This window comes from Salvelinus alpinus, chromosome 38 (assembly GCF_045679555.1).
Source record: "Salvelinus alpinus chromosome 38, SLU_Salpinus.1, whole genome shotgun sequence".
NCBI lineage: Eukaryota > Metazoa > Chordata > Actinopteri > Salmoniformes > Salmonidae > Salvelinus > Salvelinus alpinus.
Window position 1 is genome coordinate 6,044,809 of NC_092123.1, and position 22,666 is coordinate 6,067,474.

Consider the following 22,666-nt stretch of genomic DNA (forward strand, 5'->3'; position numbering starts at 1 on the left):
ATTGAAGTCAATCTATTGTTGTATTGTATCTGTAATATAAATAAATATATGTACATGTGTAATGTATATTGGTAGGATATTTCTGTTTTGGGTGTTTTCTTTATAAATAACAAATACAACCACATGACCGGATGTACATGGAATGTGCAGCAGGAAATGCTAACCGCATTAGCTAACCATCCATATCGAGGTCTCCACTCCCACCGGCACACGAATTGTGTAAGATAGCTTTTCTAAACATACAATTCCTCTCTGAACATTGCATTACTCTATGTGCGATTACCAACATGATATGATAACCTGTTAGCTAGTTGTTCATATGTTAACATTGAGGCGTGCACGTTTGATGGCTTTTGTGTAAAGCTAGCTAGCTAGCTAAAGGATGCTATCCCACTGACTAGCGTTGAACAAAGGTTGTGTGTGCCTCTCCCCTCTGTGTCTGAAACGGGGATACCCGATTGTCGTGTGGTTTACATATAGCGAGAACTGTTAGCATAGTTTATCTTGTATTTTTAACTCACGTTGCAACTATCTTGTCTTTTTATTATACCCCGTCAGCTAATTCTGGAATCATCATCAGCCAAAATGAGTGCTGCTCCCAACCACAGACGGACCAAGCCTGGTGGTAAGCTAGCTTGCTAACGTATTCTAGCCTCTGGCTGTAGTCAGTATCCTTGCATTTAAGCAAACTCTCTTGTGTCATAAAGGGCCAGACCTCTGAGCAGAGTATTCCTAAAAAGACCCGAGAGAGTGTGGATTTATCCCTCTGCTTCCACCAAATGTACCGATTGAGAAATGACTGAGTTGGTGCTTGAACCAGTTACCTTCTGGTTGCAGGGGCACGTGCACTAGCTACCTCCCTTGCCGCAAATCTCGAGACCTTAGCAGAGGCTATCATATGCTTACATACAGGGAGGCTACACTATATCACTCAATATAGCTTTTACATCTAGGCCATGAATTCTCTAGCCAGCCAGGGCAGTTACATCATCTGCCTGTAAATGCAGGCTTAAGTGCTGGTGACAACACCCATTCAAAACCTAATCATTTTATTACAGGCGTGAAGACAGGCTATCCAGGCCAAGCTCCCTCCAACGGTGTTACGGGCCCCACTTCCCAGATCCCCGGGCTGTGCCAGGAAGCCACTGAGGGTGCTCCTGAGGCCAGGACCAGCGGAAGGCGTGTGGGAATATTCGACTCCGACTCCGACTATGTCAAACTTGCCAAAGGAGGGGGACAGAAGGGTGACAATGTTTTGTGTCATAGCTTTGTGCTGCTTTACAGTAGATACATGCTTTACACTTCAGTACATGGTCATTACTATGGCCTCATTGGACACAGATTAGTGTGGCTGTAATAATATTAGCTAGTTCAAATTATAGTGAATTGCTCTATATATCATGCTCAACTCATTTGGTATTTTGTATTTTATTAGGATCCCCATTAGCTGTTGCGAAAGCCGCAGCTACTCTTCCTGCGGTTACACACAAAACATAAAACGTGACATAATTCATGACATTAATAGACAAAAACAGCTCAAGGACAGAACTACATACATAGCCTACATATCAACACATACACACAAAATATCTAGGTCAAATAGGGAAGAGGCATTGAATTCCCAAATTGAATTTCCAGAGGAAATGAAATTACTTATTTTCAAAAGAGATGAATTCATGTTTAGTCAAGTTCCTACTTTTGAAATACCTTGTGTTATGTGTCCTCCACAGGTTTACTGTGGCATGAGGACAACAAGGAGGATGCTAGGCCTAATAAATCCTACAACTCACCTGATTGGTTCTCAGCTGAATCTCAGCGGTAAGGACCCCGACCCCTTGTTGGTTTGTTGGCTCTGTTTGATGAAAATATTATTGGAATGTCTCATTTTCTAAAGTGGGATCATGGAACAATATGTCAGGCCTAACAAAACGTTCTGCATCATGTCATGTCTGTAGGTGTCTTGAAAACAGATGAACAGGTCATGTTTAGAATGGGAAGTTACATCTTGACTCTTGGTGGTGGTGTATCTTTAGCCAAGCCAGGGTTCGGTTTTGTGCGTTACAGCGGAAGTAAAGCAGCATCCCCTGATGATTGTCAAGGATACGGCAAAAGGCAACCTCTAGCTGCTCCCTTCGGTACTGATGATATTTCAGCCTGGGAAAGGGAGAGTGATAGCTATAAAGAGAAGGTGAATTCAATGGCCCCACAAACCCCCTAATCACTGACACAGTTGTTATCATTTACCATTATCCCCTCCCTTTATTTTTCCCTCAGTTCATCTCTTGAGTTGACTCCATCGTTGCGTTCAGTAATGGATTGGGTGGGGACTTCTGTTGAAATTCTTATGCCTTGTTTTTCACCAGTGTACTGTAATAACATTTCATTTGTTTGACTGCCAACCAGTTTGGTGTGGTCATCACATCTTCACCCATTTATTTACTCGATCGTCCATTTCATTGTTAGAAGTGTTCCATGCGCGTGTATACTTCATACAATGAGTATTCTTGTACTGGGCCTGACTGACTGGTTTGAACTGGTTGTATTCTTGTGTGCAGAACCCCACCGTCACTGATGCGTCCAGCCAAATGGAGAACATGTCTCTAAACCAAGGTGGTTATATGGAGATCAACAAATACAAGAAGACGTGAGTGCCTGCCTCTATTTTCGACATCCACTGTTTGTTCTGTATTTCAATTTCACTTCACGCTTAATAATACCAATATGCAGAGATATGTGTGTCAGTATGTGATATGTTTGTATAACCTTTATAACCTGTGTAATATATAATGTTGGAACTTCTAAATTCAACATAACCACTAACACAATTGAATTTCCAACCTCTCAGTCAAAGTGATTTTACTATGGACAGGTCCCATGAGAAGAAAACTGTTCCTGTGAGCATGTCCAAGCTGCTGAGCTTTGGTTACATAGAGGATGAGAAGAAGTCCACCAATGAGGATGACTCCTCAAGTACGACAAATTACTTTGCCTTATAGTCTTTGACGGACTTTTTCAAGTCTTTTGGAGGAATTAGCAGCAGCACTATATGTTTATTCTGCTAAATCAAACCATTTTTAATCAAAATTAAAGTGTTTATTTCATACCACATGGAAATTCTGGACTAATGCCAAACATGACTCATATGGGTTGGCTACAGGATTTAATGCATTTTGAATGTTTACCATTATTACATATGTGTGTGTGTGTGTGTGTGTGTTGTCTTTCAGGTGTGACCTCTGAACAGACGAGCACCATCGCACCTGAGGATGAAGACCTGGAATAGGGAGGAGAACAGAAGAGGTCCATCTGGGGTAGAAAACAACAGGGGATACACACACTCACACCTGCCATTCACTCTACTGTCTGTCCCCCCCCCCCCCACTCTCTCTCGCTCTCTCGCTCTCTCGCTCTCTCTCTCTCTCTCTCTCTCTCTCTCTCTCTCTCTCTCTCTCTCTCTCTCTCTCTCTCTCTCTCTCTCTCTCTCTCTCTCTCTCTCTCTCTCTCTCTCTCTCTCTCTCTCTGTGACACACTTTCTCTCATTACTGTACATCCCGACTGTCATGTTTTGTAATTATGCAACGGTACCATCTTTGTTAATTTATTAATTTTATTGTCTTTTGTTTTATACTCCGTGTAATGTTGTTCTCAGAACACCGACACAGCTTATTAACGCTTGTCATGTTTATATTATCATTGTTGAATTGGAGGATGAATTGTGTGACTATGAAACAGTACTGTACACTGGAGTTTCTATTTGTGGTGTAAAAATGCTTTTGGTGCTGTGAAGATTGTTTGTGAACAAGGCCTACTGTGCGTGCACACAAAGGAGACGTTTGTGGCTCACGCTTTTCAGCTCTCGTTGTTGAATAGGATCGGAAACCGAGAGCTCTGCCAAAAAAACACGTAAACATGGGTGCTAAGGGATTCACTTGTTATGGGAAGGCAGACATGATTTGCAATGGAAGACAGAAATGCCAATGAATCTACTTTATTCTAAAGAGATGCCCTCCCAGCCAAGATACCAACCTATCTCATACCAGGATATGGTTCAGTGTTATGAAGTTATGGTGGGCATTGATTCCATAGATAGATAGAAACCTTTTGTGATGTTCAAACAACGGTGTCAATTCATTCTACATATTTAGGGAATAGTGGCAATTGTATCGTGCAATGATATTGTTTACTCTGAAGTGAAACGGTTTTGCTTTGACGTGAAGGTCGGGCTGGGCGATATGGCCAAATTATATCACTATAGTTTACAACGGTATGGTGATATTTGACGGTATTTTATGTTCCTGAATAATACAAGATCCAAATATGTTTTATGATTAGTGGATGAGCCTAGAATGGCAGCAAATGTATAATCTAAGTTATTTTAACAGGCTTTCTCCATGCTGACGGTTTTATTCTCAACTAAACTAGGACAAAAGTGACAGTGAAGTAGTCCAATTTGTTGAACTTTTCAGTTATTTAGCCCTTAATAAAAACGTTTTTTTATCGACAACATGTGGATCCATACCGATATACCAGTATTCATGCTATATCGCCCAGCCCTATGTGAAGGTACATGTAGCTTGAAGACATTTCCCACTTAGCACAGTAAATACACAGTAATGATCTTCCCTAGTTATTCATTGGTGGAGAGGTCCACTTTAACACAGTCAATGTGTGATTCTCACATCTTTCTTAAAGTGATGAGTGCACTGAGGCTATTGAGTGAAAATGTCATTAAAATAAATGAGCATGTGCATGTACCCCTCGTGCTCTTTCTTGATGAAGTGGTAATTAACTACAATGTCAGAACAGTACTAGTGTTAATAATCATGCCTATTGACAGGTACAATATCACATAGCTTCGTGCAGATTGTAGAACATAAATAATATCCAACCAAATCATTCTATTCATATGGCTCAATAAATACACCATTAAAATATGATAGCATATTCATTTTATTCAATATATATTTGGCGAAAACACCACTTTAAACGTCATCATATCTGTTGATTAAATTATTATTTTCTAAGGTGAATGAATATTATTTTGTAAGGTGTTCCCATGGTCCCAGCGAATTACCATATAGATACCTCCGTGTACAAACCGCATGGTGACGTCACATATATCCTGAATCGTGGTGGGTGCCACAGAAGTCAATTGCACCGTAGCTGGGTAGATTTTGGACAGCCAAGGTAGATACATAAATATTAATACTGACATTCGCCAATGCATGGAATATTGCTTGAATCATTTCTGACAGATGAACTAGAAATGTAGTCTTAGCGACACTGTTTGCAAAATGAAGCTGTCGCGGTCGTATGGAAAATGGATTCCTAACGGACGTATACCCTGAGCAGTACATCAGCAACATCTGGCGGCTAAGGAATCGCACTAGCTCGTGCCTCGTAAGTAAGCGGCTGTTGCAGAATTGTAAATACATGATTCCTATCATTTCAACCTAGGTAGTGTCAGATGACTCACCTCAATATCCACATGCGCCGTGTACATTTTCTCTTCCATGTTCACACTTCAAACGCGGTGATTTTGTTTGTTACAGTGTATCTATCATGGGTTTATAGCTCCAGTGTATCATCATACTATCATGTATTGACCTCACAGTCCATATTCATTGAACTGGCTGCACCAATGCCCTGATGTAATGCAGCATCAGCTTGCATTGGGAGAGCTGACATACCATTGACAGTGGCTGTAGTAATTGTATTGCTGTTGTTACCAGGCTTCTAGTTCAAGTGCTGTGCAGTGCTTCTAAGCCTGTCACATTGGTGGAAGTGCATTGCCAATAGGTAGCAAAATGACATAGCAAGCAATTGAGCCTTCCATGCACGGCAGTCCTTGTTTGGTTTTAGTGCTGGACAGTAACATATTGTCTGTGTCATGTGTACTGGGCATGTCTCCACAGGGCAGAGAGGGTGGAGGATGCCATCCCCAGAGATGGGAGAGGAGGGGGAAGGGTCTCTGCCGGCCAGAGAGGGACCAAGCGGGCACAGCCAAGCAGACACCACCACCAACAACCTACTGGCCTCGGTCAAAGAACAGGTATAGCTCCCTCCTTTGCTCCTCTCGTGCGCTCTCAGTAGGTATGAGTCGCATTCCCTCCCGATCTCCCTGTCTCTCCCCATTTCGTCCTAGTTCCATGAGTCTTTGTCCCTCCCCTTTTCCCTTCTGCTGTTATGTTATGCATTCAGAGATGCTAGAATTGATCGAGCAGTGTTTTCTGAGACTGTCGCTCAATCAGAATTGTGGGAAAGTGTTTACAGATAAAGGATTTACAGATGTACAGTGTAGGCTACCTCACATTTCTGTCCTCCTGAGTGCTAGTACAGAAATGAGTGATGACTAATGTGAATGTCACAATATTCCAGATGTTTAATCAAACCCGTCATAAAACTGGAAATTAATGCAGTATCTTTTTCATTTTCGTCTCATTCTGAAAACTGGAAGTGTCTTCCTGGTGAGATTTTTATAGATTTTCTTGTATTTTTTAGTTTAAAAAAAAAAGTATTCCTTTTTTGTTGTTGTTGCATAAACTGTATTGCTGCATGAATATGGCAATGCTGTTTTGACGTATTTTGACCCCTAAGGCTTTAGGCTAAGTGTTTTCTAATGAGTTTCTCTCTTGAATTCTGTCAGATTTTGTAAAGAGTCAGCAGAAGTATGGGGGGTCAGCTAACGGTAGTAGTATGATGAGCCGCAGTAATAATCTGTGCAAAATCAGCATTTTCATAGTGAATAGTGATAGTCCATTAGATGCTGTATCAAACAGTTTGCTGAATGAGCAATTAGCCATTCAGAAATGTGCCAAACCCAGTTAGAGATTTGAAAAATCAGTGGATTCCATGTTAGTGCCAAAAGTCCCGAGAGAATAAGACGTTCTATTAAGAATGAAGTCTTCGCCGTAGAATTAGAATGATGGTGTTCTTGTTGTTGTCATGGAATGTTTGGTACCAGTCCATCTCTCATCTCTATCCTAATCTAGATCTGGAGGTTAAAGCACCAGGCCAGCCAGACTGGTTCAATCCATTTACATCACCCGCCCTGCTGCCCCGCGCGTATTTCACTGAGGTCACTAATGCGCTGCAAACTGTTGAAGTTAGACAGCTGTTAGGGAGTGTGTGTGTGTCTGTTTATGGGTTTTTCCCCCTTGTATTTATTGTGTGTGTGTTTACGCCCTGTCTGTGTTTGCTTGTGTGATGTGCTTGGTTGAGCCCAGTAATTATCTTGTGTGTGTGTGTGTGTGTGTGTGTGTGTGTGTGTGTGTGTGTGTGTGTGTGTGTGTGTGTGTGTGTGTGTGTGTGTGTGTGTGTGTGTGTGTGTGTGTGTGTGTGTGTGTGTGTGTGTGTGTGTGTGTGTGTGTGTGTGTGTTGCACTCACTCACTCTGTCTTTGGCTGACATTCCTGTGTGATTGCAGGATTCCAGTGTGTTGCAGAAGTCATTTGGTTCTCTCTAGTGTGTGTACACTAGACAGGATCTGAGCTCCGGGGTCGACGCCTCTCACTAGACAGAGACACTTTGTGTTTGTGACCCTGTGACAACGGGCAGTCAGTCAGTGACGCCTCCAGTTCACCACTCATCCGGTACAGTACTAGACACAACCTGGCACTGCTTGGCATGAGAGGAGGGATTATTGGCAGGACCCCATCCTGATAAGAACCCATCGTGTTCAAGCTGGTGGCTGGCTGCCACTGTGCAACTGACTGCTTCCAAAAGATGATGCTTCATCATTTAGCAGTTAGTCTCACCTCAAATCTGTCTAGTCTATATACACATGTGAGACATTTTAGACATGTGTAGCCTTGAAGGGTTTTTAATTAACTTCTTATAATAATGTTGACTTGTAACAAACACGTTAAGAAACACCCGTCCCGGTTCAGCGTGAAATCTGACTGATGAATCTGGCCTTAATGCCACAGCCTCTTATGTTGACTTATTCATTTGGACCATAAATATTTCACAGCTCAAACGTCAAACTGCTCTAAAGGCGATGCAGAGTGAGCATGCCAAAGGCTGTGTAACTTTGTTGTTGTTAACACAATGGAAGCTGTTGTCAGTGAAAGAAAGTGTCATTCGACGAGTATGATTCTACCGTTTGTCCCTTCCGTGTTGCCGTAGGAGCTCCAGTTTGAGCGTCTGACCCGGGAGCTGGAGGAGGAGCGTCAGATCGTCGCCAGTCAACTGGAGAGGTGCATGCTGGGAGCTGAGTCGCCTGGCGATGATGATGATGCCAGTAGCAGGTACACAAACGCACACGCACACACAGCACTGACCCTGTTTCTCTATCAGCATGTCACCTACAAAGGAGCTACTGATGATGAGTAGCTACAGTAATGCCTTCATCCAGGCTCACCGAACGCACAACATGCAGCACACACACACACGCACACAAACACACACACACACACACACACAAATACGCGCACAGGATTAAAGTGTAAACTGTCATGTTGATCTAGCTCTCATCTCCTCTCCATGCCTGTCCTGCCCCACCCCCTTCCCTCCATTATTTTACTACCTTCTCTTCTTTACAGTGACTCATCAGAGAAGTCCTTTGCTTGGAGATCCACAGGTACATCTTCTCCCATATTAAAATCACATTGACCCCTATTGAAATCCTATTGTCTAGACACCAATAGGGTTGCCCAATGGAAGCACAAGAACAAGGGCATGTAGTGAGTCCTATCATAAACTGCTTTTGAGGTGAGCTACGTTTGTACCACAGGAGGCTACTGAGGGGAGGACGGCTCATAATAATGGCAGGAACGTAGCAGATGGAATGGCATGAAAACACCTGGAAACCATGTGCTTGATGTCTTTGATACCATTCCACTTACTCTGCTCCAGTCATTACCACGAGCCCGTTCGCCCCAGTTAAGGTGCCACCAACCTCCTGTGATTTTAAATAATCTCGATAGCGATCACAGGACGGTTGACGTGACGCCATCTTGTTTTCCTCAGTAGATGTGTCTGGTACAGGAGAGCACCGGGCTGCTGTAATGGACAGCTCTCATCAGTCGCCCTCCCGTCTCTTCCGAGCTGATCAGGGTCACGGGTCACTCTACCTCCCTGAAGCGGACAGGGCATCCCTGCATGACAGTGAGGGTCTGTTACTTCCTGCATCCTCTCTTTCATCTGCCTTCTTCATTTTTTACAGTTCAGATTTAGCATGGAGAATATAGAGTGTTTAGGGCTAGATGGAATCTGCTGTGCAGAATTTCTAACTTGCACGAATGGTGACATCAAAAAAGGAGAAAAAGGTTTGAAAGTCAAAAGGCAGAAATGCTTTGAAATCAAAAAACTGAAAATGCTTTGAAATCAAAAAACAGAAACTTCTTTGAAGTAAAAAGTAGCTGTGGAATAACATCAAAGTATACCAGGTACTGCGACACAACGTACAGTATATAACGTAGCTATGGTTTACTAATTAAATATTAAGACAACATCTACAACTAATGTAACAACAGATTTCATTTGGCCATAAAATGCACAATAAACAGTATATCATCCTAAGCGGGCACGTTCCATAACTTAGTGACATTATTTATTTAAATGGGCACTTATCTTTTACATACCGGGGCATGCTGTGTTGATTATGAATGTGTCGATTGCATAAATGCTCATTCACTGTGTAGCCTAGCTCTGAAATAGGCCTGAAGACCAACAAGGCAAACCATCATTCATACATCATTCTGTCCTCTGCTTCCTCTCCTCCCTCCCTCCCCTCTTTCTCCTCTCCTCTCTCCTACATCCCCTTCTCCTCTCCTCCCTTCCCCCACTCCCCTCTTTCTCCTCTACCCCTCCCCTCGCCTCTCTCTTACAGGATCTGTGGCCCATATGATGTCGTATGCAGATAGTGGCTATCAGGACAGTAGTACGAGTTACTACAGTGTGAGCAGAGAGAACGTGGTTCTGTCAGAGCCCAGACACGTGCTGTCAGGCAGCGGCCCCAGGGGAAGCCCCAGTCACGGCAGGAGCTCCCGGGCAGAGGGGCAGGCCTCCGTACAGGTAGCTAATATACACTAACCCACCTCTACTGTGAAGAGAGACAACCTATTTATATGCCCACATTTTTATATGATATAACCTTTTAAATACCTGCCTATTTATATAATATCATAGTTATCCTACTCAAACTGTATACAACTCAAAGTTAAAGATAACCATATGTATCAAGGACTGAATTGGCTTTCCTGTGTGTCACACCCTGTCCATATCTCTCCCCCACTCGCCGACACCCGGTATCGCTCCCCCACTCACCCTGCTTCCTGCATCCCTCCTATCCCAGGTCTCAGCGTCAGGGCGGGTGATGAGGAGGATGGGCTCCCTCCCCTCCCGGGGCCAGTCTCCTGTGTGTGGTGTGGGGGGCACCGTGTCCCCGTCCCGGGTCTCTCTCCGCACCTCCCAGGGCGGCAGCGCCTACGGCTCACCCATCCTCACCGAGCCCAAACCCCTCACCAGCATCTTTCCCGGGACCACCATGCCCCCCTCCTCCCCGCCCGGTCCAGGCACCACCCCCTCCTTCCAGCGCGCCACCTCTCCTTACTCCCCCACCCACCAGAGGAACGGGAATGGCGACTCTCCTCTCCGGACCAGCCCCCATCCAGGCAGCGCCAGTCATGCCACCTCACCTCAACAGGCGATGGGTAGTGTCTCCGGGCGCCTGGGGTCTACACTGTCTCTGGTGGAGGGGAGGGGGCTGTCTGGCTCTCCTCTGAGGTCCTGTATGACGGCTGTGCCCCAGCATTACGGCTCCACACTGCCCCGCCAGGGGGCTCAGGCTCTCCCCTACATACATGACGCCTACGGGCTCTATGAGAGGACCGCCCTGCCTCTGTCACGGCCTGACAGCCTCACTGGTTAGTCATACAGCAGGACTCTGCCACGAAACACACACATGCACGCACGTTCATGCATACACACACAGACACACACATGCACCTTAATTAAAACAATAACAAAGCGGTCACCCCGCCTGTGTTTTGGTAAAAAGCAGAGGATGGGCCATGATAAATTTAACCACTCTCAAATTCAAAGCAAGAGCTATGTATGCAAGGACTGACCATCCATGAAAATAATAGTGTAGCCATGTTTTAAGGCTATACAGCAGGGATCATCAACTAGATTCAGCCACCAGAGGATTTGTTCTTGAGCGGATGGTCAGGGGGCCGGAACATAATTACAAATCATTTGTAGACTGCAAATTGACCGCAAGAAGACCAAACAGATATAATATTTGACCAAAACATCATCATTTCAAACCTTGCTTACATTTGTATACGATCTCATGTACAGTATCTCTTTTATGCGTGGGAATACTTTGGAACAGATTTGAAATAAAATCCCCTGCAGTCCGCTAGTTGGGGAACCCTGCTATACAGTGTTTATTTACATTTTGTTTTGTTTACAAACATTGGAGTATTAAAAAGCTTATGTTTTGGGTTCTGATGAGGGTAGGCCTAAAACAATCGAACCAAGTTCATGAGGCATTTATATCAGTTATATTCTTCAGGAATCAATGGGTATATACAGTATCATTCATTTATAAGTCCAAAAATGGATGTAGCAAGCAAGGATTCTAGCTTTGAAGGGTAATTTTGAAGGGCAAACGTTACCAGTCACTCTTCTTATTTACGTGCAGAGAACTTGTCTTTCTGAATCGATTTAGCTCTGTAGAGATCCATTGGTTTCTGTGTGAAAGGGATTATATGAACTAAATACTAGATCTGTAGTGTTGCTGACAGTGTGGCGACAGAGAGATGTGTTTGTCCTTTATCCTGAGCCATCCTGCAGCGCATCATATCACTGAGCCTACCCTACTGACACACATAGCCCTGTTTTATAAATCCCTTGTTCGGAGGTTAAGGGGCTCTGGGCAAAAGTAGTGCACTATATAGGGAACAGGGTGCCATTTGAGGCGCAGCCAGAGTCATTCAGAGCACTGCTCTGCTGTGGGGGTGTTGTTTGGTAAATGACAAAGCACCATGGATTGGTTTCCATCTATTTTACTGGGCCAAAAGAAAGGAGCCTATTGGCAAAGTGAATCAAGTGCGCCCTGGAGAACCATAAAGCATAGCCTTTTACAGCTCGTTACGCTGAAGCAGAGTGATGCAGGGGACTCTTGTTGGCCGTAGGCCTATACTGCCCAGTACATCTCAATAGGTTGAGCTTCCAAAAGATGTTCCACAATAGACTGCCACCATCTAACATGCACTCTAGCGTTGGTATGGTCACTTCAACCAGCATCGTATTTGGGACAAATCATTCGCTAAACCCTAAACCTCATCTAAATCTTCTAATGAATAATGGGGCAATTGAGCACGTTGAGGAGACTAAACTGATTGGCGTAACCCTAGATTGTAAACTGTCATGGTCAAAACCTATTGATACAACGGTAGCTAAGATGGGGAGAGGTCCGTCCATGATAAAGCACTGCTCGGTCTTCTTGACATCACAATCAACTACACAAGTCCTACAGGCCATAGTTTCATCACACCGGGACTACTGCCCAGATATATGGTCAAGTGCTGCAAAGAAGGACATGGGCAAATTACAGTTGGCCCAGAACAGAGCAGCACAGCTTAAATGTACACTGAGGGCTAAGAATCAAGAACATGCGTGTCAATCTCTCCTGGCTCAAAGTAACTACTTGTCTTTGTGCGAGGTGTTGACGTGTTGGAAGCACCCAGCTGTCTGTTCAAACAGCTCAGACACCCAGACATACCCCACAAGACATGCCACCAGGGGTCTCTTCACACGTTGTGCTGTGAGCTGTTGTGTTATTTGTTTTTCTTCGTCTGATTTCACGGCCAGCTTGAGTTACCTGATGTGAAAGAGAGTTCCATGTAGTCTTGGTTCTATTTAGTACTGTGCGTTTCTGGACTTGGGCACTGTGAAGGGATTTTATGTTGTCATTTGTAATAATAGAGTAATAGTGTCTTGTATGTTGTATTGATTTATTTTGTGATGTAGGCTGTTGTTGTTTTGTTGTGATGTAACTGTTCGAACCCTGTTCGGACCCCAGGAAGAGTAGCTGCTACCTTGGTAGTAGCTAATGGGGATCCTAATTAAATACTAAACCACTTACATCAACCTCAACCATGAACATAGATCTACTTTCACACTTTACAGCAGCCTAGAATGAACCATTCACAACCAACATACGACACAACTGATTACAGAGTGTAATATTGTTTTAGGTTTAAGGTTGATTTAAGGTTGATTCAGGGTTGATGAAGAAATTCACCACCTTCCATCACTAACAACATTGTCCTCGAAGCCCATCTTGACAGCTGACACAGTGTAAATAATTCCGTGACTATTATTGTTCCCCTGCTGTGCGTGTGTCCAGGCCTGCACAGCTCCTACGCCACTCACCACAGCCCACTGGACCAGGATATGAGGATGGCCATGTCTCCTGACTGCCACGTCACGCCTGTCTACGACGACAGAGCCTTCCAAAGCCCCCTGTATCACAGCCCCACCCACGCCCACCACGGATCACACAGCGCTATCTACAGGACACTCACGGGTAACGTAACACACTAGTAGCAGACACAACTACACATGGCTAGGACCATTGGGACCAGAGACTTGCACGGTGTGTTATGACTAGTTTGTAATCTACAGTCAACGCGATAGTCATATGTGTGCTGTCTTTTCTAAGACACATGGCGATGCAGTTATACAGACTTGAAGTGTGTGTGTGTGTGTGTGTGTGTGTGTGTGTGTGTGTGTGTGTGTGTGTGTGTGTGTGTGTGTGTGTGTGTGTGTGTGGGCTACGCCCCATCCTGAATATATCTGTGTCTTTGTATTCCCAGGTGCAGAGAACCTTCAGCGGACCCTCCAGAGGACCACAAGCCATTGCAGCACCCTGGCGTACCAAAGAAGCAGCTATGGGCTGAACACCGCAGGGTCATACGCAGACCCCTTCAGGGTCTCCCAGCAGGGACAGGGGCCCAATGAGACCTCTTTCTCCAGGCACTCTGGTCTGGTCGACAGGGCTGCCACAAGGTCCCCCTCCATAGACAGTATACAAAAGGATCCTAGGTACAAATACACAACGCACCATCACACACACACATTCACACACACACGTCGAGCCACGTGATGATTACATCCAGACATGTCATTGATGAATTCAAATCAAATGATGTGTCATTGATGTTTTGAAGCGATAGATTGAAAATAGCTTTTAGACTCACTTTTTTGCCCTCTCACCTTCTCTCTCTCCCTCCCTCTCATCTCTCTCCCTCCCCACCCTCTGTAGGGAGTTTGCGTGGCGTGACCCCGATCTCGCTGAGGTGATCCACATGCTGCAGCATCACTTCCCCTCTGTCCAGGCCAACGCTGCAGCCTACCTCCAGCACCTGTGTTACAGAGACAACCACATCAAAGTGGAGGTAACAGGATGCCCGTCTGTCCCTGTCAACCTCTCGGCTGACGTGTGTGATCAAACAGACTATATGGGGATGAAAAGTCCTTCTCTAGAGAGGATTTGAAAGCACAAACACGTAACCCTTTTCTGCAGTCAAGTGACCAAATCGCACTCTAGTGGTCTGGGTGGAATGTTATTAACATTTTGCACCATTTCATCATTTTAAAAAAAAAACGTTTTTCTTTTCAGAAAATGTCAAACGGTTTTGTTATATTTCAGTCTTCTGTGATGTGTATATAGTGTAATATTGGAATGCAAACTCAAAATGTATTACATTTCAACTCTATACCTGACATGGTACAGTTGTCTTATTTACTTTAAGACTATAACCACGTGTGTGAGGTGTATACTTTTGTTTCACAGTAGATTGGTTTAAGACTACCAAGAATCACTCTGTGTGACCCTGATTTAGCCCACTGCAGTAACAGGTGAATTAATATAAAGGATAGTGCTAAAAACATGAAAATGAACCGGGTGGTTTGAGCCCTGAATGCATACCACGGGTATGACAAAAAAATGGTTTACTGTTCTAATTACGTTGGTAACCAGTTTATAATAGCATCAAGGCACCTCGGTTGTTTGTGGTATATTGCCAAAATACCACGGCTAAGGGCTGTATCCAGGCACTCTACGATGTGTCGTGTTAGGGAACAGCCCTTTGGCGTGGTAAATTGGCCATATACCACACCCCCTTAGGCCTTATTGCTTAAATAACTGTTATTGATTATACTTTTTTGTCAGCTCCAGGTGTGTGTGACCTTGACCCTCTTCTAACAGGTGTGTCACCTGGGAGGTGTCCAGCACCTGGTGGACCTGCTGGACCACAAAGCTGTGGAGGTGCAGAGGTGTTCCTGCGGAGCCCTGAGGAACCTGGTTTATGGCAAGGCTACAGACGACAACAAGGTGGCCCTGAGGAACTCTGGCGGCGTCCCCGCTCTGCTCAGACTGCTGAGGAAGACCACCGACAACGAAGTCAGGGAGCTGGTCACTGGTACGTCTCTCTTTCTCACGTCTGTCTGTCTCTGTCTTTTTTTTGCTGTCTGCCTGTTTTTATGACTCTCTAGACCAGGGGTGTTCAACTCTGACCCTACGAAGTCCGGAGCCTGCTGGTTTTCTGTTCTACCTGATAATTAATTGCACCTACCTGGTGTCCCAGGTCTAAATCAGTCCCTGATTAGAGGGGAACAATGAAAAAACGTAGTGGAACTGGCTTTGAGGTCCAGAGTTGAGTTTGAGAGGTCTAGATCGATCTATATGCCTGCTTGCTGATACAGTATTTCTTGCCTATCTCTGCATTATCAAGTGAGGGATGACTGGATCCAACCATATGGCCGCACCTCAGCACGTGTCCTCTGCTCACTACATCCGTGCCTATCCCCCTTTACCACTAGGGGTGCTGTGGAACCTGTCGTCGTGTGACGCGGTCAAGATGACCATCATCAGGGACGCTCTGAGCACCCTGACCAACACTGTGGTCATCCCCCACTCCGGCTGGAGCAGCAGCAACTACCGAGAGGAGACCAAGCTCAAGTTCCACTCCTCTCTCCTACTGCGCAACACCACCGGCTGCCTCAGGTGAGGAGTGAGGAAGTCATCCCTGTAAGAACAGAAGACTGTACACCGCTTTGGATTAAAGCTTCTGCTAAATGGCATTCTTCCTCTGTGTGTGTGTGTGTGTGTGTGTGTGTGTGTGTGTGTGTGTGTGTGTGTGTGTGTGTGTGTGTGTGTGTGTGTGCGTGTGTGCGTGTGCGTGTGCGTGTGTGTGTGTGTTCATGTGGCTGTAAACCTGTATGTATTGTATATGTGGTTGTATTATTGACCTTTCTACTGTGTCTTGCTACAGGAACCTGAGTTCAGCAGGAGAGGAGGCCAGGGGTCAGCTGAGGTGTTGTGAGGGGCTGGTGGATTCACTTCTCTATGTCCTCAAGGCCTGCGTTAGCACCTCTGACTTCGACAGCAAGGTGGGCTTACTATAAGAGTAGTACATTTAGGCTAGTCCAGAAACAATGACATGCACCTCACCTGCCTGAACCCCCTCTACTTTATCCAGAATTAGACCAGTCCTCTTCACTCAGTTTCTGCCCATCCATCTCTGCTATCCCAACATGACGTTCCTGATCGTACCCCCTTTGTGTGTGTGTGTGTCTGTGTATGTCTGTGTGTGTCTGTGTGTGTGTGTGTGTGTGTGTGTGTGTGTGTGTGTGTGTGTGTGTGTGTGTGTGTGTGTGTGTGTGTGTGTGTGTGTGTGTGTGTGTGTGTGTGTGTGTGTGTGTGTGTGTGTGTGTGTATTGTGTGCGTCACTGAAATGCTTCCCCCTCCTCTCCCAGATTGTGGAGAACTGTGTGTGTACTCTGAGGAACCTGTCCTACCGTCTGGAGATAGAGATGCCCTCGTCTTGCCTGCTGGGGACTCAGGAACTGGACGCCCTGCTGGGCTACGGATCCCCCAGTAAGGACCTAGACTATCTCTGCTGGGGCAAGAAGAGGAAGAAGAAGAAGAGGGGCTGGCTGGATGATAAGGTGTGTATAGTAGGAGGTTATCCGCTTTCCTTGGCTAAGTCACACTCTGACACCTTATGATAAAGGCGCCTGGAAATGTGTTAGAATTAACACAGAACATTAGCTAAGATACACTACGTACACTAAGTAAGTGGACACCTGCTCGTTGAACATCTCATTCCAAAATCATGGGCATTAATATGGAGTTGGTCCCCCCATTGCTGCTATAACAGCCTCCACTCTTCTGGGAAGGCTTTCCACTAGATGTTGGAACATTGTTGCAGGGACATGCTTCCATTCAGCCACAAGAGCATTAGTGAGGTCGAGCACTGATGTTGGGTGATTGGGCCTGGCTCGCAGTCTGCGTTCCAATTCATCTCAAAGGTGTTTGATGGGGTTGAGGTCAGGGCTCTGTGCAGGCCAGTCAAGTTCTTCCACACTGATCTCGACAAACTATTTCTGTATTGACCTCACTTTGTGCGCCGGGGCATTTTCATGCTGACACAGGAAAGGGCCTTCTCCAAACTGTTGCTACAAAGTTGGAAGCACAGAATCGTCTACAATGTCATTGTATGCCGTAGCATTGAGATTTCCCTTCACTGGAACTAAGGGGCCTAGCCCAAACCATGAAAACAGCCCCAGAACATTATTCCTCCCCCACCAAACAGAGTCCAAAGGCGGCGAGCTTTACACCACTCGAGCCGACTCTTGGGATTGCGCATGGTGATCTTAGACTTGTATGCGGCTGCTTGGCCATGGAAACCCATTTCATGAAGCTCCAGAGGAAGTTTGGAACTCGGTAGTTCGTGTTGCAACAGAGGACAACGTTACTTCCATTCTGTGGTGTTTCATTCGTTATGCTCTTCGTTATGCTTTCAGTGGGACGGCGTGGGACCCATCCCGGGGTTTGGTAAGCCTCCGCGGGGGGCAGAGATGCTGTGGCACCCGGCCGTGGTGAAGCCCTACCTCAGCCTGCTGGCAGAGAGCTCCAACCCTGCCACCCTGGAGGGCTCTGCCGGATCCCTTCAGAACCTCTCCGCTGGAAACTGGAAGGTGTCCCGCTTTGTTTCATTGTAACCTTTGTTTATACAGGTTAGTCTCATTAAGATATCTCATTGAGATCAAATCTATTTCACAAGAGACCGCAAACCCACACCTGACACTCATGTCTGTTATGCGTTGCTGTTTATCTGGTATTATTGTAATGTTACATCAGTATAAGGGCGCTGTAATAACATAATTGGACTTCCTGGGTAAATAAAGGTGAAATAAAAATCCAATAGAAATCATAATCCCTGTGTGCAGTTTGCGGCATACATCCGTGCGGCGGTGCGCAAGGAGAAGGGGCTTCCTATCCTGGTGGAGCTGCTGAGGATGGACAACGACAGGGTGGTCTGCTCTGTGGCCACCGCTCTGAGGAACATGGCCCTGGACAGCAGGAACAAGGAGCTTATAGGTCAGACACACACACACACACAGAAACTCGCTCTCTTTCTCACACACACACACTTAAGTCCTTCATGCCCCCTTGTCTCCCCTCTCAGGAAAGTATGCGATGCGGGACCTGGTGAACCGTCTCCCCGGGGGAAGCCCCTCCCTGCTGTCTGACGAGACGGTGGCGTCTGTCTGCTGCACGCTCCACGAAGTCACCAGCAGGAACATGGAGAACGCCAAGGCCCTGGCAGCCACGGGGGGCATCGAGAAGCTGGTGGACATCAGTAAGGGCAGGGGGAAGGGGTATTCTATGAAGGTGGTGAAGGCGGCTGCTCAGGTCCTCAACACGCTGTGGCAGTACAGGGACCTGCGCACCCTCTACAAACAGGTCAGATCACTGTGTCTTCGCAAGTTAATGGTTTTGGTATAATCGCTTAACTAATATCAAAAGTTGCAGACTTGGCTCCATTTTACCTTGGAAAAACTGAACTGATCTCCGATAAAATACCTTGATAAGTAGCGATTATCTCTGTTGTAGGACGGATGGCACCACAGTTATTTCATCACTCCTGTGTCCACTCTGGAGAGAGACAGGTACAGGTCTCAACCAACCCTGCCTACTAGCACCTTACAGATGTCCCCCGTGCTCCGCCAATCAGGTGAGAGCACTCAACTATCATGTTCAAACTACTCATCAACACACACCACAATGGACCTTCCCTCCGGGTCTGGTGCCTCTCAAAGTTTGTTCCCTGCCACTATGCTTCCGTTTGCTCTTTGAGGTCTAGGCCCGGGTTACTGTCAAGCACTTTCTGACAAGTGGTTTCTAAATATAATATTGATTGAGTGATTGATTGAATGGAATGTCTTCGCAGGTGGTAGTGCAACCTCCTCTCCTGCCATGTTAGGGATCAGAAGACACAGCTCTAACTACCAAAGGGCTCAGTCATCTATGCAACTCGATACATATTATGGAGACAACAGTTTACATAAAAATCAGTACACAGGTAAGCCATGATGAAGGTCTTTTTATTCGCCAGTACATTTTCCGTGTACATTTTATATGTTTTGAATGTTTCATACACACAGCTGAGTTAACAATTCTTATCTTTGTTTTCACTTTCAGGGTCAGAAAAGCAAACACCATATTTTATCGGGTCCTATTCCTCACCATCAAGAGAGGACTATCCTAGGTCCCAGGTAAGACAAAAATATGTTGTGGTTCTGGTGTCTTAAAGGTCCAATGCAGCCGTTTTTATCTCAATATCAAATAATTTCAAGTAACTTACTGTGATTGTTTTCAATTAAATGTGTCAAAAATAAACAACAATAGCTTCTTAGCAAGAATTTAGCTAGGACTGTCTGAGAGTGGTCTGAGTGGGGAAAACTAGCTATTATTGGCAGAGAGGTTTGGAACCCTCTTTCTTATTGGTCTATTAACTAATTTACCACGTTGTGACATACTGAGCACTCAAACTCCATCCCACCAAAACAGGCTGAAATTTTAGGCGTTAATTTCAAACAGCTCTTACACTAAAAGGGCATTATCATAATTGTATTCAATTTCACAGTATTATTCCAAACTCATAGTGTGGAAATATTTATAAAGCGTAGGAAAATCTCAATTCTGACTGCACTGGGCTTTTAAATTCTCTTTCAGTTACCTAAAATAAGATTACATAACCCTATTGTCCTTTATTGGGTGTAGTGGTGCCCACTAAGTCCCCATAGAGCCTTTCATTGTGTTCAGTGGTGTAGTGGATAGTACATTTTTGATTTTGGAAGAGGGTTTTTCCACCTTTTCTGGGAAAATGCATTGAAAGTATAGGACTGCGATCAGAGATTACCCACCTATTTTTTTTACCACTACATCACTGGTTGTGTGTAATAGTCCCTCCACTCTCATGTAGGACTCATGTTTGTTGTGTTGAAGGGAATTAGTTTGTCTTTTTTGTTTTACCAGCAGGAAGATGTGTTCTACTCCGACGAGCCGGATAGGAATACTTACAACAACTACAGAATGTATCTGTCATCGCCGCAAGGTTACGGGGAGGAGGAGCCTGGGCCTTACCAGGACGAGCCAGAGAACCTGACCTCCACAGAGCGATACAACACCTCCCAATCTAACAGACTGAAATCCAATACCAACGCCACTAACTACGTGGACTTCTACTCCACCACGAGGAGGCCTTCCCAGAAGGCTAACCAGTACACTGGGTCCCCTGACTCCTGGGTGTAGGGGTGGAGAAATCATGTAGAAACTATGACTCATCAGTTTGAGCTACATCTGTGTGTGTGTGTTTGAGTGTGTGTGTGAGATAGAAAGAACATGAGTGTGTCTGTATGTGTTTGTGTGTGTGTGTGTGGTTCCAGTGGGAAAGAGCTTGTTGTTTTCTGGAGTGGTGTAATGACAGCCAAAGAAGTAAGAAAGGTTTGTTGGATATGAGCCAGGCATTCGCTTGGTTGGAAATGTGGAGAATGGACAGAGTGCTGAAGAAGTGTTACGTAAAAACAAACATTAAAGGGATAGTTTACTCAAAATAGAAATGAACATGATGTTCAATATATGTTAGCTGTAATTGATAAACTAAGACAGTTATGGATATAGTAAAGGCAGCAAATATCTCAAAACTAGCTTGGTGAATCGACTACAGCCAAATGGAAAATAATGTGAATTTGGATTTTGAGTCAAATAAATTATTTGTATGTTGGCCAAATATATATCATGAAGTCATATCTGTGAAATGTCAAATAGTATTTGTACAGAGAAATAAAAAATGTTACAATGTGTTGTTACAGAACCTTACTGTATTCAATGTGTAGACTGTGTATGTAGGATATGGCGTCTAGTGATTTTTTTATGATTTATTTATTTAAGTGTGTGAATTTCCCTCAAAACGCCCTGAGGTATGTTGTCCAACACTGGCGATGATGTGACATATGGAAGTGTATGAAGATTTAAAAAAGAGCCCATCATAACACTAAAAAAAAGATTCAGAATTGTGAAAATGAGGCTTGGTGAAATAAATCAGCTGTGGAATGGAATTGCAGGTGTTGGTGATTTTTAATTTATTTTTAATTTTGTCATCCAAACGTTCTTCAATCGGAGGGGGCGCGCACCCAGCTCCCAGAAAGCGCACGATAGAGCGTCTTTCATCAGCTCCACCAACTTCCAGGATGGATCACAGCTCCGATCTTGCAATCAACATTCCTATAGCTATGGAGGGAAATGCGTTGTTTTGAAGAAACGTCGACGAACTAAACTTGACTCTTCTTTTTTAACAGGTATATTTTGCTTGTACTGTTACGTGTGATGTTGTCGGCTGTTTTGTGAGCCAACTTCTAGATGCGTGAAGTGTCAGGGCATGACAAACCGTTACATTGTTTAACGTTACAGTTTACGTAATCGTTCATGTGCCGCGTCAAAGTTATTGCAAAAAAATATATGTTTTTTTACTGTATCGTGTATGAATTCATTCGTAAGTAATAGATTAAATAACGGATTTCAGCATGTGCCTCGCATTTGTTTTCAAGTCTAATTTTCTGCTATTCACCTTTGCTAATCAGGAATCCATTTCACATTGAGCTGTATCCATTAATTTGTACCATTCTTAACATTTCCCTTTTTGTCAGGTTTCATTCCAGACCACTGTGCCTGATGAGGGTACGTTAGAGCTCATCATAATCCATATCTTCCCATGACTAGTGTTGCCTCATTTAGGAGTGTATGGCCATGTTACTGCAATAGCACTTTTTGCAGAGGGAATAATATATTTGTATTGACTATTTTTCACAGAACTCCCTGTAATCAGTTTAACATGTTCAAAGCAGTGTTTGGGAGGAATAGGAAAGGAGAGAAGAGGAGCAGGAGGGATCCAGGTAGGAAAGAACAAACAACACCATCTACAACACTGCACCCATTACAGTTTGTGCCGGGTAACTAGACACCTTTTCACTGACTATAATAGTGCCATATGATTTTGTTAGTAAAAGGCTGGGTTGAAATTTTTACCAATAGGTAACTGATGGATTTCTGGGAGCTGTGGGGATGTTTCTGGAATCTGGGTACTGTCTCTGTTGTATCAGTCTCAGAGCAAAGATCGTTTCTAGCGAAGTGAAACCAATCATCGACATTAGTAGCACTCGCCCTAATTGAAGACGGTAGCTACTTGGCTGCTCCGAATTTTCTGTCCCCGGGTGTTTGAGTATAGAGCCATTTCAATTAGCCTAATTAAGGAGTGAATGCTACCCCACTGCTGTAAAATCCTCTCAGACCTAAAGTGTGTCAC

At 44.7% G+C, this 22,666-nt stretch overlaps 3 protein-coding genes across 10 annotated transcripts in view; all 3 read left to right on the forward strand.

Moving 5' to 3' along the window:
• Positions 1–97: 97 nt before the first annotated feature.
• On the forward strand, positions 98–4,754 carry LOC139566393 (uncharacterized protein C7orf57 homolog). 2 transcript variants are annotated; one of them, XM_071387526.1, is made up of 8 exons: positions 98–219; positions 559–625; positions 1,059–1,244; positions 1,731–1,818; positions 2,065–2,188; positions 2,556–2,644; positions 2,846–2,970; positions 3,228–4,754. In XM_071387526.1, the coding sequence occupies exons 1-8, from the start codon at positions 124–126 to the stop codon at positions 3,281–3,283; spliced, it is 831 nt and encodes a 276-aa protein (XP_071243627.1). In that variant the 5' UTR covers positions 98–123; the 3' UTR covers positions 3,284–4,754. The 2 variants fall into 2 exon arrangements, with proteins under 2 accessions (XP_071243627.1, XP_071243628.1); XM_071387527.1 differs by having other exon boundaries at positions 2,870–2,970.
• Positions 4,755–5,097: 343 nt separating this feature from the next.
• LOC139566391 (plakophilin-4-like) lies at positions 5,098–21,422 on the forward strand. 5 transcript variants are annotated; one of them, XM_071387521.1, is made up of 21 exons: positions 5,098–5,400; positions 5,916–6,052; positions 8,127–8,248; positions 8,543–8,580; positions 8,970–9,113; positions 9,832–10,016; positions 10,297–10,867; positions 13,360–13,539; positions 13,829–14,057; positions 14,278–14,410; positions 15,223–15,436; positions 15,837–16,020; positions 16,289–16,406; positions 16,773–16,964; positions 17,823–17,996; positions 18,249–18,399; positions 18,488–18,765; positions 18,916–19,036; positions 19,253–19,384; positions 19,504–19,577; positions 20,344–21,422. In XM_071387521.1, the coding sequence occupies exons 2-21, from the start codon at positions 5,933–5,935 to the stop codon at positions 20,614–20,616; spliced, it is 3,633 nt and encodes a 1,210-aa protein (XP_071243622.1). In that variant the 5' UTR covers positions 5,098–5,400; positions 5,916–5,932; the 3' UTR covers positions 20,617–21,422. The 5 variants fall into 5 exon arrangements, with proteins under 5 accessions (XP_071243622.1, XP_071243624.1, XP_071243620.1 ...); XM_071387523.1 differs by having other exon boundaries at positions 8,973–9,113; XM_071387519.1 differs by having other exon boundaries at positions 5,099–5,400; positions 20,341–21,422.
• An 86-nt stretch (positions 21,423–21,508) lies between these two features.
• Positions 21,509–22,666, forward strand: part of LOC139566390 (protein TANC1-like) — a 56,333-nt gene continuing 55,175 nt past the window's right edge. For 2 of the 3 annotated variants that reach the window (XM_071387515.1, XM_071387517.1), the window contains exons 1-3: positions 21,509–21,662; positions 22,011–22,041; positions 22,174–22,256. In XM_071387515.1, the coding sequence (XP_071243616.1) occupies positions 22,196–22,256 (61 nt within the window). In that variant the 5' untranslated portion in view covers positions 21,509–21,662; positions 22,011–22,041; positions 22,174–22,195. The remainder of the gene's footprint in view (positions 21,663–22,010; positions 22,042–22,173; positions 22,257–22,666) is intronic. The other variant, XM_071387516.1, reaches the window with a different exon arrangement.

Bases quoted from the DNA above. Each gene is read 5' to 3' on its own strand.
- LOC139566393 (XM_071387526.1), top strand. From the start codon at position 124: ATGACCGGATGTACATGGAATGTGCAGCAGGAAATGCTAACCGCATTA. The intron at 220-558 runs GTAAGATAGCTT...ATACCCCGTCAG, and splicing joins CCCACCGGCACACGAATTGT to CTAATTCTGGAATCATCATC. The intron at 2,189-2,555 runs GTGAATTCAATG...TCTTGTGTGCAG, and splicing joins GTGATAGCTATAAAGAGAAG to AACCCCACCGTCACTGATGC.
- LOC139566391 (XM_071387519.1), top strand. From the start codon at position 5,933: ATGCCATCCCCAGAGATGGGAGAGGAGGGGGAAGGGTCTCTGCCGGCC. The intron at 16,965-17,822 runs GTGTGTATAGTA...TTATGCTTTCAG, and splicing joins GGGGCTGGCTGGATGATAAG to TGGGACGGCGTGGGACCCAT. The intron at 19,578-20,340 runs GTAAGACAAAAA...TTGTTTTACCAG, and splicing joins AGGACTATCCTAGGTCCCAG to CAGGAAGATGTGTTCTACTC.